Here is an 18298-nt window from a genome sequence, read left to right as displayed (position 1 = left end):
ACTGGAAGAAAGATAGCCTCTTTAATAAATTCTGCTGGAAAAACTGGCTTTCCACATGCTGAAGATTAAAACCAGACCCCTGTCTAACACCATGCACTAAACTAAAATCAAAATGGATAAAAGATTTAAATTAAAACAAACACTAAATCTGCTGGAAGATAGAATAGGTAGAACTCTTGAAGACACTGGTGTAGGCAAAGGCTTTATGAACAAAACCCCCATCACACAGGAAATATCACAAAGACAAGGGAAAAGAGAAAGGAAGGGAAAAAATATGTATAGATGTACACACAGGATAGCTAAGATAGTTGCACTACTGATTTCTATTACTTTATTGAAAGGAAAGTTAATGTTTAATTGTTTGATCAACCTTACATGTCTATATTTGTTTATCTGAGTAACCAATTTGAAGATATCAATATGTAATACTGTTAATACACTGTTAATTTCCTATCACCTGAAATTCTGTATTGCTTGTATTGTTTTGTGCTATGTTGTAAATGTCTGTGTATCTGTTAATATGTTTTCATTCTTTTATCTTTAAAAAAAAAGGAAATATCACAAAGAATCAACAGCTGGGACCTCATCTTAATAGTTTTTTGCATAGTAAGAGAAACCACCAATAGAGTTAAGAGACAATTCACAGTGTGAGAAATTTGCCAGCTGTTCCTCAGACAAAGGACTTGTATGTAGAATATATAAAGAACTCAAAAAAATCAGACCCCAAATTTATAGACCTAATCAAAAAATGGGGATCTGAAAGGAACACACACTTCTCAGACGAAGAAGTAGAAAGAGCAAATAAATATATGAAAAAATGTTCAACATCATTGGTCATTCAAGAAATGCAAATTAAAACAACAGTGAGATTCCATCTCACCCCAGGAAGAATAGCTATTACCAATATCAAATGCTGGTGGGGTTGTGGGGGAAAAGGAACCCTTCTCCACTGTTGGTGGGAATGTAGACTGGTGTAACCACTGTGGAAAGCAGTGTGGAGCTTCTTCAAGAAACTAGGATTAGAGGTCCCATTCAACCTAGCTATTCCCCTCTGGGTATCTTCCCAGAATTAAAAACATCATGCCATAGTGATATATGTACACCCATGTTTATAGAAGCACAGTTTGTAAAAGCTAAATCTCAGAAACAGCCCAAATGCCCATCAACTAATGAATGGATAAAGAAGGGTGTGGTTTTTTTTATACAATGGAGTACCACTCTGCCATAAAAAGGATAAGCTTGAGACTTTTCTAGCTAAATGATGCACCTTGAGACCATACTCTTAGTTGAAATAAATCAGAAACACATTTCTGCATTATTTCTCTGGTGTGAAAAACTGAATGCATAAATAAGGAGCAAAATGTATAACAGATATTGTGAAATAAGAAGACAGTGTTCAAATGGGAAGGGGAACTAGGGAGGGGCAGTGGGAAAGGAAGGAAGGGGAAAGAAGAAATGAAAAAAAAGGAAAAAATGGAAACAAAGCATTTGTAAACAAAGAAGGGAAGAATGGTCGAAGGGAGGTTAGGGGAATGAGAAAAAAAGAATCAAGTTGTATCATGTACAGATACAAATTCCCTATGATGAATGTGATCATTTTGTATGCCCAAAATGTACCAATAAACTTAATTAATAAAATCCCCCCAAAGATCCATCTCTTAAAAAATTTCCACTCACTTGTCATTCAAGAAATGCAAATTAAAACAACACTGAGATTCCAGCTTACCCCAGAAAGAATAGCTATCATCAGATAATAACAAATGTTCAAGAGCTATGGGGGAAAATAAACCCTCCCACATTGTTGGTGCAAATGTAAACTAGTATAGGCACTACAGAAATCAGTATGGAGATTATTCAAAAAACTAAAACTAGGTATTTCATTCTACCCAGATATTCCTGTTGTAGTTATCTTCCTGAAAGAGCTAAACACATTATATTGCAGTGAGTCATGTATACCTATGATTATAGCAGCACAATTTATAAATTGCTAACTCTTGGAAGCAGTCTGCATGTCCATCAATAAATGAATGGATAAAGAAAGTGTGGTATTTATATACAGTGGAGCACTACTCTGCTGTAAGGGACAAACTTGAGTCATTTGTTGGAAACTGGATACCACCTTGAGACCATGTTAAATCAGTAAGTCAGACATACACAAGTAAATATTGCATTGGTTTTCTTATATCAGAAATGTAAAACACAAGAGCCAAGTAAGAGATAACAAGAAGTAGGAAGATTGTTTACAAAAGGGAAGGGGACCAAGAGATGAAGGGAGCGGGGAACAAGAAGAAGGAAGGGGGTGAAAAAAGAAGATGTGTTATGTGCATGTAAACTCCCCATGAGAAATATAATCATTAAATATTGTAAACATGTACTATTAAAATAGAAAAATTAACAAAAACCAGAATTAAAATGAAAGTAACCTAAAATGTTCAAATATTGACAAAAGTAAAAAGTTGATAATCTAATGCAGTGGAATAGAATGTAGCTCCTAATATGTAAACAAAAAATAATTGATTTAACTGTTCTGATTAGTTTTGGATATAAGATTGCCCATGCAGTAAGGTTATAATGTTGAAAATAACAACAAAAACTAAGTAGGGTCCTGTTTTGTTCCTTTCTTTTAATTTTTCCCTTATTTATTTATTGTTCTTTTTAGTTCATATATGCATACAAAAATTACTAAAATAAAGATAGGTGCTATTATCTTTAATTTTTCTTATCTTTATTTTTTGTTTTTGTCTTTAATTTTTCAAATAATATCAAATGAATACACAAAACTTTAAAATAATATGCCATTCATATAAATGACCTTATATGGCACATAGACATAACTGCAAACCTTGTATCCTTTTCCTTGTCTTCCTATCTACCCTCATAAAACACTACATTTCCACCACCTCTTCTACATGAAGAAGACTACATAATACAATTCTCACTAGAGCACTGTAAGGGAAAATTGCTGGCTGCAGCACCTTGGAAATCTCTTGAAAGAGTGCCAGACTAGTCTCCCCTTTGCCCAATTCCCTTCACCTGTTTCCTTCCTTGAGTAAGAATGTGGGTCAGGTAATAAAATGAAGCAATCAACTTATGAGGTTGTAGGTCAAAAGCCACGTACCAATAGATAGCAAAGTGGAAAGTCAGGAGGCTCCTGGATTCCTAAAGTGTCATAGAGTCACTGCACCAACTCTGATTGCAAACCATATTTCCTATTATATGTGAGGGGAAACACCTTATTTTTATAACCCATTCTCTTACATGCAGCCAAATACAATCCTTGATACATTATACTAAAATTAAATTTCAGAAGATTAATTACTGAAAGACACTTTCAAAATAATACACTCTAGACCCAGGGATGATGGTGCATACCTGTAATCTCAGTACTTAGGAGGCTGAGCCAGGAAGATCACCAGGAGTTCGAGGCTAACCTGAACTACATAGTGAGCTCCTGTCTTAAAAAGCAAAACAAAATGATAATATAATCTACACTACCTTTAGATGATATATGTAATCCTTAAACACACACACACACACACAAAATAGGCTAAAGACTCAAAACTAGTCTGTATCAAAACAAGGACTTAGGACTTTACTCTCAATTAAGTGAACAACTTTTTAAAAATACTAAAATCAAGCCCACCTTAACAATCTAGTTTGAAAATAACATTTCATAGGTTTTTGTCAAATAGCATTTTAAATATTATATATAATCAAAAATTAGTATCATCCTTTTGGTTACTCCTAAGCAAGCCTACAGTCTTCAGTCATTCAAAATTAGTGTTGAATTAGTGTTGAATTGATTAGTGAAATCAATCTTTTAAGTATGTCAGTATAGGTTATGTCTAAAGATTGAACAATCCCCAGCAATGATAGAAAGCCAGGAAATTTACTGATGGTATGAATTCATACTCTATCCTAGAAAAGCAACTAATTTAAGCCCTTTCTCTATCAACTTCAAATGTTTTAAAATGTTTTTATACATGGATATTATATATATATATACGGCACAAAAATTATTTATGTCAAAGAAGACTATATCTTCTGTACTTAGATACGAGAACTCTCTTGACTAGATAGAGGGCTCTTGAATGTCAGTGCTTCTCGCTCAGTAGTTGGCTAGATCCTTGTATTATAATCTTTGAGCTAGATTCCTAATTCCTGCTGCTCAGGAAACCCCTTCTGTATTTCAGTTTAAGAAAACCTAAACACTTGTGCAGGGCATCTGTTCACAGAATAGAAAGCATCAGTTTTATATTGAATTTTCATTCTCCTCCTGCTATGTGGCCCCACCCCAGATTGTTCTACGATGTCCTTAGTCCTTTACTGAAGAGAATATAATTCTCTGCCTTGAGTCTAAACCTCTTAGAAAAGATTTTTTTCAGTAATAACACAAATTTATTATGAAAAATTCTTTTCTTGCCAATATGAATGTATGACAGAGCCTAAGTTTCAGGTAACAGTTGGAAAATCAGCTAAATGTTCACTGGATGTGCAATGAACTATTTCAACACATCTTCTCAGATGCCAGTTTCTTGAGGAGCAGCACTGGGTTATCAAGAAGCAGTAGCCAGGATATTTTATATTTCATAGGAAGTACTTTATACTTCATATTCTGTACATAGTACTAAAATTCTACTTTCAGTTAAGAAAAGACTCTGCTTAAAACAATTCTAGCAGTAATTGCTAAGTGCCATAAGAGAGAGATACTACTCTACTATAGAAAGAAAGAAAGAAAGACACAAACTAATTTTTCTAATTAAAAGAAATAAAAGTTGTTTTCTTTACCTTCCAAGATATAGAGATACAACTATCTCTGGGTTGCAAATAACACAAAGGTATGTAAGTAGACTTTCTCTCTTCAATTAATTATTAGCAGAAGTAAAAGATTTCTCTTTACTGATGGATTGTAGCTATTCAAAGAAAAACATCCATAAATGCTCTGATCCTCCAGATTCCTATGAATCCAGCTGCCAATCTAGTGCTCTATCTATAGCTATTCAGAAACTATTTGATATTATTTCTGATAAGCAGTATGCCACAGTGTAATGAAATGGGTGCAAGCTGTTTTCAAAGACAGAGAATTTGGCTCCATGACTGCAGACTGTGTGAGCCTGAGGAAATACAGTACCTTCATCTGTTCGAACTCAGTGTCACACACATTAAAGGAATAATATGATACTCTATCTATAGAGTTGTTGTTGCCAGAATGAGATAAGAGATTAATTCATATCATTATGTTTAATGAGTAAAAATTTATTATTATGGTAAATCCTCCAAATTCAACTGAGTGATGTTTTTCTTTTAAAAAAAAAAAAAAGAATCCTTGCTTTTTCACAAGCTTCCAATGTTTTTTCCCCAAGTATTTCTCAAATTAAAAATTCAGCAAGAGTTCTGAGGAAAAGCCTATTTTTAAGAATGTTTTGGGCCTAGCATAAATCAGGCTTTGGGCTTTATCTATATTTTAAAGAATAAATTTGAATGAATGAAAAGCCAATGAAAGGCTTTGTACAATATAAGACATATAAATGTAAGTAATTTATCAGAAATTAAAACGTACTGTCAAAGAGGGGAAAGCTGTCACTAGGGGCAACCAGAAGAAAAAAATAGATGGGTCACCCTCACGAGGTTTCTTGCTCATTGTGGAGTAATTTTATGAGTTTTCTATTGGATTTTATAATGTATTCTTAATGTATTTGTGTATGGATATATATACATATGTACACAGGTGCGTATATGTAAATGTATGTATACACGTATATATTACATAGGAAATAAAGAGGCACGTTTTAAATATGCAGAATATATAGCAATATATACTTTGTGTTACACAGGCTTCTTCAGATCACAAGGAATAGACCCTCTTACATTTCCAGATAGCCTGACCACTAAGATTCCTTTTCTTCTCTTTTGTTTGTGCGTACCTATACCAGAATCTATGCCCCACTTTATAAAGGGAAGATTAAACTGATGGCCCTGTTATCGCATTCTTCATATACAAGGAACAGCATCGCTGAAAGTACTTTATTTGGGTCTTACCTCAATCATTAAACTTTTGTTTGAAATCTATCTGGGGGAAAATGTACATAATTTCCTTGAATTATTCTCTTTGCTTAACTATTTTTTACTTACCACTGGCATTCGCTCATAAACACGAATAGAAGATAGTCTATCTATAATAAAGCAAACATAAACAAGTGATATTTTATTGGTTTTAACTCAACTTATAAGACACATATGATTGTTTTTGTACCTGAAGGATTTCCACGGACTCTTTTCATTTTCTCTTCCAGAGATACAATCTGTTTTTGTAGCTGATCATTCAATTCAAGTTGTGCCTCATAGCGAGTTTTCCATTCACCACCTGAATAAAAAAGAGGGGGAAAAAATGAAGATCATCCTTTCACCTCCCACTTATTAGTTAAAATCACATGAACCAACTTCATCTTGACTGTATGAGCAATACAAATACTGTTTAAGCATGTAAGTATTTCTGTTAGATAAGATTTTCCAGATTGCAGAAATTAGACCCACCTTCAGGCCACCAGAAAGCCAAATATCTATATGATTATTATGGTTCCCACTCTTTTTTATTCTCCACCTCCTATTAACCCTTATTTCCTCCTACTTCCTTGTATCAGAAATGTGCTTTTTCCCTTGGAACTTGAAATACACACATTACAACACCCTGAACTGTACTAATCTCCCATCCAATATCATGTTCATTGTTTTCCCTTTGAAAAAGATTTCTGAAGTCAAATTTCAGAGACATATAACTTCAGAAACATATAACTACCACTTATATGTTTGTAACATTTAAAGCACACACAATGCTTCACATGTCAACTACTTTAATTCTCATTTTAACAATTTACTCATTTTACAGATGAAGAAATTGATTAACATTCTTAACATAATATCTTTAGATGATAATAAATATGGGAATTGGGCTTAAACTCAATTGTTTTCTGACTCAGAAATGTAGCCTCTCAATGACTAATCTACAGTAACACTGTGTGTATTTAACTTTCTATTCAGACATTTTCTCTTATCCTTAGGTACTAAAAACATTTGGCTATTACAGGAAAAGTATTTGTCTTATTTTAGGGGGAGGGTAAAATACAGCATAGAATTAAAAGGTCTTTGTCCACCTTTAAAGCCCACACCTTTAATCCCAGCACATAGTGAGTTTGAGGCCAGCCTACCTGAAGAGACTCTATCTCAAAAAAATAAAATAAAATAAAATAAAATAAAATAAAATAAAAATAAAGCCCCAAACCTTTGAAGTCAGGGTCTGGAGAGGGAGAGAGGAGAGCGAGAGCAAGAGGAGGAAGGGAGGAAAGGTAGGAAATATATATACACATATATGATATACATATTAAATCTTAATACTCTTTACATATCTGAGATAACTTCTAGTTGGAAACAGTTGATGCAAGAGTCTAAGGAAAAAGAAAGTAGTTGCACTCACCACTGCCTAACACTGGCCTCCCTCACACCCTCATCTCTATGCATATTTGCCTCATCAAAGAAAGGCGGGAACACCGTTTCAAACTGAAACTAAAAGTTACTCATCTAAAATTTTAGGAAACGGAAAAAGGGAAAAGCTCTGAAAATCCTAACATTTTCCTAGTAGACACTCTTAAGCCCAAACAGGTGAAATGGCTTTTATACCAGCTAGCTGAAGTCTCTTTTTGTCATCATCCTCCGTCTCTCATCCTAAGAATGGAGGCTTCAGAGCAAAATAAATATGGTTACCAAAACAAAAGCCAGTTGGGGATGGTAGCATACCCACAACCTCAGAGCACTCAGGAGGCTGAGACATGAGAACTGAAAGTGCAGGACTGGCTGGGCTATGGTGCCTGACCCTGTCTCAGAACAAACCACAGTGTCCCAAGCCACTCAGAGCAATAGTCAAAAATAAAAATGTTTAATATATGAACAAATAAAGTAATTTATTTTTGACACATATGAGTATAGTTTATACAATTAGTCCCATTTTACCTTAAATATTATTGGTCTAAAGATTATGAATTTTAGATAGATTTATTAATATAGTATGCTCTATAGCAATTTATCAGGCAGAGTTACAAAGCAAGAGAAATGGGAAGGGACCTAGCTTGCAGAGATAATGAAGGCATAACTCTAATGGCCAGGCTGACCTATTAACAGAGACATGGGGAAAGTTTTTAAGAAGTTGGGCTTGCCTAGGTTTGATAATTATCTCAGTTCTGGGTTTGCAAGATGGCTCTGGGAGAAGTCTTTATTGCTTAATCCAGTCTCCATGAGATGATTGTTTTTGCTTGAGGAAGGAACTGCTGAAATCCAAAGTGACCCTGAGTTTAGAGCAATGACTGGAGACTGCTGGGTGCTCTCACTGGTAGCTGAATGTCCCTATACATCTCTTATCTTGATGCATTTAGTCATGAAAGAAGACAAAAGGTTATACAAATTTAAGGTTAATCTACCTGTAGTGCCAGCTTTTAGATAGACACTCCCTAAATAACTATCCTGCCCGCAATGCTCAAAGTTTTAAGATAATAAAACATACACACACACGATTCAAACTTTGTTCTGCTTTTCGTTACCTATTGAGCATCTACAGTTCCAGTGTACTGCTCTTTTTGTTTGTTTGTTTTGGCAAAAACAGTTTTTAAGTCCCTGACTACCCCCGTAGAAAATACAAATCATACTTTTAATGAATAATAGTTTAAAGAGTTAGTTTGTCCTCTGTCCCTACGGTGTTAAACTGATCGTATCCATATATATATCCACAAGTGCAGTTCTTTCACTCTATACATATGGTTCTGGATGGTACAGGATAAACAAAGGAAAAAGCACAAGGAGTACTGATTTTTTTTTTTTTTGGTACCAGGAATCAAACTCAGGACCTTGCACTTGCCAGGCAGGCACTGCGCCGCTGAGCTATATCCCTGGTCCTAGAGTACTGATTTAAATGGAAAAAACTGGTTTGTTTTAAGACAGAAGCATTATGTAGTTCTGGCTGGCCGTGAGTTCACTACGTAGTCCAGGCTAGCCTTGAACTTATGATGATCCTCCTGCCTCAGCCTCCCAAGTGCTGGGATTATAGGAGTGTGACACCCTACATGAAAAAAAATTAAAAGTATGGTGTGTAAAAAATAAGAAGAAAATAGGTTTATTTTGCTGTCAGGTTGCCCATGACTCTCAAGGGGTTTATGTACTTTTAATAAGCTGTTACTTAAAGTATAGATTCTGAGCAAAAACATTTAACAGAAAAATGTGTGCCTTTTGCAGGAAAAAAAAAAACTCTGAACAGTATCTCCATAAAATTATTGCTCCCCCTTTAAAAAATACTGCAGCAACTCTAAAAACAAATAAACATAAAACATAAAACAAAATAGGCATCGTAGATCTTAAAAGAAAAATTAAATTTGCTTTCCATCTTAAAGAGGGATTGTAGCTAGGAATAATACAATAAGTAGCAAAATAAAATAGAAAATTGAAAAATTATGGAGGCTTAATTTCATGGTTTTATGAACTAATCTTGAAAAAGAGGTTCATTGGGTAGGAGAAATTTAGATGGAGACCTGTCTTTTAGATTTTTTTTTTTAATTCTACCAAAAAGAGGTAGTAATGTTAACAAAAACAACAAAAAAGAGACAATTAGAATTCTAAGTAATACATTTTTAAAGTGTTTTAAAAATACAGCTGAAATTTTAATACCATGTCATGGTCTGTTTTGTGCTGCTACAACAAAATACCTAAAAATGTGTTATTTTCAAAGAATAGAACTTTGTTTCTCAGTTTTGGAGGCAGGAAAGTCCAAGATTAAGGAATGGGTATTTGATCTCATAAGGGCTTTCTTGTGCCTTGTCTTTAAGTGGTAGAACAGCAAGCTAACAAAATGTGCTGTGCAAAGCCTCTTTTCTAAGGGCCTTGATCCCACTAAAAATAAATGAACCCTGATGGCCAAATCAACTCTGAAAAATTCTATTTCTTAATATTATCATAATGACAATACCTAGATTTTAGAGTGTCACAAACAAACCGTAACACTCTAAATAGACTTTAATAATTCAGTCATGTCTGTAGTGTTCACTGTATTTATAATTATTACAATGATGACATTATCTTAATTAGAAAAGGCTATAAAAAAAGAAAATGTTTTAACATGGAAGGGAAAAACCTAATGTGGTACTCTACTAAATACTAGGGATACAAAAATAAAATAGTTCTTCCTGTCAATCAGTAGTAGGACTAGTCATAAGAAAAAGACTTTCAATCAGAACATTTGAGAAAATGTTTGTATAAATGGATGCTATGCAACACACAACATCCAGGCTGAAAGGTAATTAACGGTGATGATATCACCACTGAAGGTCAAGAAATGCTTCTTGGTGTGTGTGGAGGGGATGATCTCTAACTCAAAACACAGCAGATGAGAAAAAGATAATCAAGAAGTGAAAACTGCAAGAACAAAAATACCAACATGTCAAAAAAGGGGATATATGAGGGTAAAATTGCCTCTTCTGTAATTTTCAGGTGATTTCTTGATGGAAAAAATCTTCAAAGAAGGATTAGTAGGTTTGAGTCATATCTCCACTACTTACTAGCTTATTTATATAACTTGGAGTAACTTCTTTTCTTTCTGTGCTTCAATTTCACAATTGTAAAATACAGGCTAAAGTTCCCTTACAAGATACTGGGAGGATTAATTAATGAAAAATGCTGAGGACACTGCAGAGAAGAAAATGCTATAGAAGTTGTCTTTATTATCTTCATTATCATCATCATTATAAGAAATTTACCTCAAAAATAGTTTCCAAAGAGGCAGCAATATACTCCTAAACCAATGTATAAGATGCCTATATTTATATTTTGAAAGACAACTAATTATATGTACTTCAATTCAGATTTCTTTGGCCAAAAGATAATTTGACTGTTTTTCCATCCTCATGTAATTTCTCTTTATGTCCTTATAAGAAAAGATACCAGGGGAGAGTTAATTTGTTGTCTCTCTGTTTGTGTCAGTCTGTCTGTCTCTGCCATGTGAGGACACAGTGAAAAGACAGCTGTGTATAAAACAGAAAGGAGCCATCATCATCAACTGAACTGATCTTAATCTTGGACTTTTCATCTGCCAAAACTCTGAGAAAACTTCTGTTGGTAAGTACTCAGTCAGTGGTATTTTGTTATGGCGCTCCAAGCAAACTAATATATTGACCATTTAGTACTTTCTCATTTCAATATATAGTTCAGGTTTTGTTCATAATAATCTATTTCCCACAAATCATAAATGAAAATGGTCTTTTTTTTATTCACAAGTAAATGAAAGAATGAGAAGGTAGTTTTTAAATTCATTTAACAATAACTTAGTTATTTTATGCATTGTGACATGGTTTTAATAAGCTAAACTGCTTTTATTCCACCTATTGTGGAACTGTGTCCATAGAATTGTGTTCCTTTTTGCCAAGTCTAAGGTCAACTCTCAGCCCTTATCTTATTGAGGATGAATGTGTTGCAGTTCTTTATCATGTTTGTTACTATTCACTTACCACAACACTCCCCTCCCAGCATCATTCACCTGCCTACCATATTCATATATTGAAGTCCCAACCCCTCAGTACTTCAGAATGTGACTGAATTTAGGAAAAGGGGTTTAAAGAGGTAACTAAAGTAAAATTAGGTCATACATGTGAGTCCTAATCCAACGGGACAGTTGTCCTTCCAAAAGGAGATTAGAACATGGATACAAAGAGAAGGCCACAACACACACAGGGAGAAGGTGGTCACTTACTAGCCAAGGAAAAAGGCCTCTGAAGAAACCAACCCTGCCAACACCTTGTTCTCAGACTTCCAACCTCCAGAATTATGCGAAAATAGATTTCTGTGGTTTAACCCATCCTATTTGTAGTACTTTGTTGGGAGAGTCTGAGAAGACTACCACATAGTATTTTTTCTGTTCCATTTATTTTCAGTTTTAATGACAATAGTTTTATTATATGTTGTAGGAATTTCTCTCCCTCAATTGCTTATTAGTTATTACCACTTATTTATTCATCCAGTTAATGTTACAGTAAGTTATTCAAGTTTAAGGGGAGAAAGTCCTGGGCATTTTAAGAAGACTTAATGATATCAGTAATGAGCATTATTTGTAATATTCAGTCCCTTAAACTAGGAAAAGTATGTTGCTTTTACTAGTGCATTAATAGTAATGAATAGGGGGCTGGGGATTTAGCTCAGCGGCAAAAGCGCTTGCCTGGCAAGCGCAAGGTCGTGAGTTCGGTTCCTGGTACCAGAGAAAAACCAAAAACCCAAAAAAAAAAAAAAAATAGTAATGAATATGGTAAAGAACTGTAAAACAGTAGTCCCCAGTAAGATAAAGGCTGAGAGCTGACATTAGACTTGACAAAATGGAAAACAATTCTATGGGTTGTGTATTTTATATTCACCAATTTTCAGATAGAGAAATTGTAACCAAGAGGGCTTCAATTTATTCAAAGTTATATATTTGAGTTCCATAGGTGTGATTTTAAACCATGGAACTGATTCTAAAATCAATGTTCTTTTACAGGCTAACTCCTAGCATTTACCCTTTCCAGCACGGACTCTCAAATGCTCAGGGGTTGAGCACAGTAATGGCTGTACATATTTATTAACTGCCATGTGTCTCTCCAGAAATTTTTGATGTCTATTAAGCAGTTAATTTAGTTTATTAACTATTAGAAGACTTACAGTGACTTTTCCTCCTGCAGTGGTGGAGATGAAACCCAGGGCCTCACCTATGCTAGGCAAGTACTCTGCTACTGAGCTATACTTCTCATCCTATTTTTGGCTGGTGTGTGTATATGTGACTCATCAACGAATTTCAAAAGTTCAGCAACACATGTGAGGTTACATGCTTTCCCAATTCCCACATCCCTGCCCCCAGGTTTCTGTTCAGTATGAAATCTCTTACACTGAATGAGTCAGTCTTCTGTTGTCTCTTTATATAGATATGTTTGACATAGACCTACATATTTCTTATCAACAAAAGTATCAGATATTTTATGGACTGAGATGGAACTGTGGTTGGAGTCATTTAAAAATCCAATTTCCTAACTTGTTATTGCTGCCATTTTTTTTTATGAATATTTCTTTCATTATTGCATTAATCATTTTCTAAATCTTTACTAATATATGAGTTTTTTAATTGCTCCTATGGGAGGTTCTGGATATTAAATTATAAAAAATGAAATTTGTAGCAATCCAATCTCTTTCTATCTAATAAATATTGCTCCTTTCCTTTTCACAATTTATTGCTTATTTAGAATTTTAAGACAATATTAATTTTGATGATGGCAGCAGTCATCTTTGTTTTTTCCTGGTAATAAAAATGACTAATGTTTCATCATTAAATATTATGTTGGTTTGAGATAAGCAGATGTATTGTTTTCCTTGTTTTGAAATAAAGACAAATTAAAATTTATTAAAAAATATTTACCATCTATTGAAGTAAGTTTTTTGCTCAATTACCCAATGTAAGAATGCAAGATTGATCAAACCATTAAAGAGAATAAAAAAATAATTTAAAAAAACGCTAAAAATCATACAGAGCTTCTCTAGACAAGATGGTAGGAATTCACTAATGATTGTCATATTGCATATTGTTGTCTCCAAATTAGTTGTTCAGATTACCAGATATAAGCATGCAAAATTGATCAAAAAATTTAAGCATTAACTGTTCCTTTCAATAAACCATTAAACATCAGCAGTACAATTATCCCAGCTATCCTTTTATATAACTTCATTGAAGATAACAATATGTAATATAACAACCACTGTTAATTCCTATCATTCTGTTTTGAAATCCTGTATCATTTTTTTTGCTTTGTTTTGTTTTTATCTATTTATTGTTATTTTGTTACTGTTTTTTTATTCTCTTCAAAATAAAATAAATCAATAAAAGGCTTTAGTATGAAGTGAGTTTCTTAAAATAATGTTTGACCTATCGTTATATTAAACCCAATAGCCAAAGGAACTTACAGTTAGAAACCAGACCATAAATGCAAATAGCAAGGAACTCAAAGGAGAGGTCCAGGATGGAAATATAGATGTGTGTGTTGCCAGTACACCACAGTATTTAACCCACTGAGAAAATAATTTTTTCTCCTGCCATAGTGACCTTCCTTTGTGCCTACAACCTAGCTCCTTCCCATGAGAATAACTGTATTAGGACTTGTTGACCAGTACTTTACTAGGAGACATAGATACTGCATTGCATGTGTATCTATGAGCACGACTTCTGTTTTCCTTTGTGGAAATCATTCAGCTACCCTTACCAATGCAACTATTTGTTAAGTGAATTTGGACTCTGCCCCACCCCAGCTAATTATAACTAAGATGCAGATATGGAGCTATAAGAAATAGTTAAGCCTTGGACAAGGTGGTGTTCTCTAGTCAAGCTTTAACAAAGCATTGGGTACTTAGATAAAAGTAGCATTTCATTTCTTTTGGGCTACTAGTCATTTTTTGTTTATGGCTTACCATTATAGGAAATGAGGTATAAATGTATTTAAGAACCAAAGCCCATCCCCTTAACACTAATAAATTTCTTCTATTCTTTATCCTTGAGTTCGAGCTGTGGAAAGGTTGCCTTTACACCTCCACTGGAATTACCCTGGGTTCTCTTTCCGTAAGTTCCTACTTCTCCTTACCTAGAACTTCTATCACTTCTCCTATTCATATTTTAGACTCTTTCTCCCCAAAAGTTAGAAAAACTCTTAAAAATGAGAAAAATAAAATCTTCCATTTAAAAGTGTGGACATGTGGGGTCTCAATCAATACTTGTGGAATAAGTTAATATCCTGCATAAATCATCAATTTTAAGAATATATAGGTATATGTGATATGTGCCTGTACAACACCAACCCAACTCCTGTAGACATCATATTCGTCTAAATCAAAGAAACAAAAAGTCAAACCTTAGATGAGACTTTTTTCTGAGATAGAGATTTCACTATGTTGCTTAGGCTGCCCTCAGACTTGTCCCACCTCAGCCTTTAGAACAGCTGGGAGTACAAGAATGTAACATCACATCCAAATTATTTTCTAGATGAGGATTTTAAAGTTATACTCCAGCCAGGGATTGTAGCATATGTCTGTAATCCTAGCATTCTGGTAGGCTGAGGTAGGAAGATCACAAATTCAAGCTCAGAATAAAGAAAATTTTTACTCCAAATGTAGTAAAGATATAAAGGCTGTGACCTAAGTTGACTGGAAAATTTGTGATATTATTTACTAAGGAAATAATATATTGATGCCACCTAACAAAAGCTTTGTGAATTGATGAACATTTTGAACTTGTAAAGTTGAAAAATAATCAGATAGTAATAGAGTTTATATTCTGAAGTATCTGTTTTAAAGCTCTTATAAATTATTATTATTGCTATCAAAAAGCAACACTGGTATCTTGCTACTATTATTTAATGCCTGTAATTTAGCATACAATAGTTATTCTAATAAAATTAACAGTAATTATACAGAAGTCACGTATGCAAATATTTACTTATATACCTTCATTGTCAGTATTGAGTTTGGCTTCCAGTTCTGCTATCTTGTGTTTTATTTCAACCATTGAGAGTTGCACTACATCCCTGTAATTAAAAATACTTTTGTTAATTGCAATTTAGTTAAAAACAATATAAGACTGAAATAAAGTAACCCACCACTTTTTCAGAAACAATTTATTATGAAATATAACTTACTAAAGCCATGGTTGAGACTCAGCCAACTGAAGGTTTCTTATCAGTCACATCCAGAAGGAATTAAATATACAGGAAAGTTCAAAGCCTTCAGATAACTACCAGGTGCCCTTTACTCCTATATATGATGCCCAAAAAGTCAGCTGTCTCAAAACCAACAAATTAAGAGCTGCAAATTATTACAAAAAGGGTAGCTAAAGCCATTGGTAATAACAACCCAAAACAAAAAAATAAATAAATAAAACCCATGTGCATAAGTAGTATGATAAAAAACTAAGGTAAGTACTAACATTTTTTAAAATACATTACAATAAAAGACATGTTGTCATTGATCTCCCTCAAAATACTTTCCTTCACTTAATACATGCTTATTCTATCATTCTTGCCACTCAGTGAAGAAGTTCTAAAAGTCCTGTTTCCTGAATGTCTTGGATTGCATTGCCATGGCTGCTCTGATATCCAGAATGGATTCAAAATATTTACCATTCGTGGTCATTTTTACTTTGGGGCAGAGCCAGAAGTTGAAAGGTATAATATCTGGTGAATAAGGACATACCATGTTTTTACGAGCCTCATCCCTCAGAAAAAAAGTGGCAAAAATGATAGGATAAGTGTGTTCAGAGCTAGGAAGACTATCTTGAGGAGGGGTAACGGCAATGTTTCTTTTCCTGTAATAAGTTTTTTTTTTTTAATTTGAACATTCACTGTATACTTTGATCACCCCTGGTACACAAAGAAATTTTTTAAAAGCACCATTAAATATCATATTATAATACAGCATGATGACAAGTCATTATTCAATAAATAGTTTTGAATACCTATTATATTCAAGACACTGACAACAAAATGAACTCGTTAAAATAACAGCAATAGCAGCAACTAAAGTTCACTGAATGCTTATTGCCAACAAGTGCTAATTCTTTTACATTATATTTCATTTCATCCTGGCAATAACTACAGGAATTACTTGTATAACAATCTTAGAGCTCAGAAAGCTAAGGGTTAATTAACTTAAGATTGACTAATTACTGAGCAATAATAACTGAGAGTTGAATTTATGAAAAATTCTTCTAAAGTACTTTACAGTCTAAAGTACTTGTTCTGATCCTTTACCGCCTCAGACAACACATAGAACCTGTTCTCAAAATTTATTTTTTATTTTTTATTTTTTTTCCTGTTCTCAAAATTTTAAAAAAGGCATTTAGAAGTGTCATTGAAGCCACAATAGCGGCAAGCACAGGAGTCTAATTCTCACAGTGAGAGGGAACAAGGAGAGGTGCACTTCTGATACTGTATAGTGAAGCCATTCACACTCTACCGACCAATTAGGACACCGCTATTTTCAAGGCTTAATTTGAATCTGGTGCTGTTCACAGGACCAAACAGAAGATGCTCTTTTCAATCCCTCATTTGCATATGGGCCCCACCAATCAGGACACATTGTTCCTGAGCCTTTATTTACATACAGCAGGAAGCCCAGGAGCTTTTCCATAGGACAATTTACACAAACCAGGAATTGTAGAAACAAAAGACCCCTTTCCCTTATCCTAGGAGCACTGCGAGCCTTTTCACCCACCCACTCTCACTCTGTAGAACAAACTTCTTTGCCATCTTCAATAAAAGTATATTTCACTGCCATTTCTGTGTGTTGTCCAATTTTTTGGGACACCAAGAAACTGGAGAAATTCTCACAGGACCCTCCACCCCGTAACAATTGGGCCTGTGGGTAGGATTAGGATTATCTTTTTAAAAACACACTCAGGACATTCAACATTTTGACACGAAGTACTAATACTGTATTTCAAAGCATGTAGGAGGCTGGTAACATAGCTCAGGGGTGGAGCGCTTGTCTAGCATCTGAAAGGCCTTGGGTTGGATACCGGGCAAACCAAAAAACAAAAGTTTGGAAAAAGCATATGAAGATTACTGATTTTTACAAAATGTCACTTCTGAAGTTTTTCGAAAGGAAAGAAATGCTTAACTAAATAAAATCCTTGGAGTATGAAACAAAAACCTGCAATGTGGCAGAACATCAAAAACAAACCGGTATTTTAGCATCACAGTCTGTACACTTCGATGTGATCCTCAAGACAGAACGCGCGGCCCGTTGGTACTACCGAGCGTTTAATTAATCAAAGAAGTAAATCTTTCCCATAAAAGTGTTCGGGGAAGTTGCTCGACGCGCCCGGTACGAGTCAGGTCTCAGGTCAGCCTCAGTGGCTTCGGCAAGCGCGTGGCGGGCGGGGACGCCCCAGCGAGGCCACGAGGCGAGGCCGCCCCCGACTCACTTCATGTGGATTTCCTCCAGCAGCTGCAGCTTGAGGCGCTCCAAGCTCACACCCGCGAAGCTGTCGCCTCTCCCCTCCCCCATGGGGTCAGGTCAGAGGCCTCCCGCGCTCTTCCCCTCCGCACGCGTTACAGCATAAGACCCGGAGGGACACTCAGAAGCCGGGAAGAACACAGCGCGGTCACCGGCCGTCCCCATGGCGGACTGCCTCACAGTCGCCGGCTCCCGCGCGGCCCCGCCACGTCACTCGGTGACGTCACAGGCCGCGCCGGCGTCGCCCCGCGAC

At 35.0% G+C, this 18298-nt stretch overlaps 1 protein-coding gene across 3 annotated transcripts in view; it reads right to left on the bottom strand.

Annotated features, from left to right (window-relative positions):
- Ccdc169 (coiled-coil domain containing 169) overlaps positions 1–18249 on the bottom strand; it is a 58651-nt gene extending 40402 nt beyond the window's left edge. For 2 of the 3 annotated variants that reach the window (XM_005387687.1, XM_013515882.1), the window contains exons 1-4: positions 18014–18249; positions 15538–15617; positions 6254–6364; positions 6133–6173 (exon numbers count right to left, since the gene is read on the bottom strand). In XM_005387687.1, coding sequence (XP_005387744.1) covers positions 6133–6173; positions 6254–6364; positions 15538–15617; positions 18014–18096 — 315 coding nt within the window. In that variant the 5' untranslated portion in view covers positions 18097–18249. Of the gene's footprint in view, positions 1–6132; positions 6174–6253; positions 6365–15537; positions 15618–17769; positions 17972–18013 lie in introns of those variants that run through there. The other variant, XM_005387688.2, reaches the window with a different exon arrangement.
- Positions 18250–18298: the final 49 nt, after the last annotated feature.

This window comes from Chinchilla lanigera, unplaced genomic scaffold, assembly GCF_000276665.1.
Source record: "Chinchilla lanigera isolate Chin_1 unplaced genomic scaffold, ChiLan1.0 scaffold00030, whole genome shotgun sequence".
In the NCBI taxonomy this organism is placed as follows: domain Eukaryota; kingdom Metazoa; phylum Chordata; class Mammalia; order Rodentia; family Chinchillidae; genus Chinchilla; species Chinchilla lanigera.
Note: the sequence above shows the minus strand (reverse complement) of the source record. Positions and strands in the feature narration are given on the sequence as shown.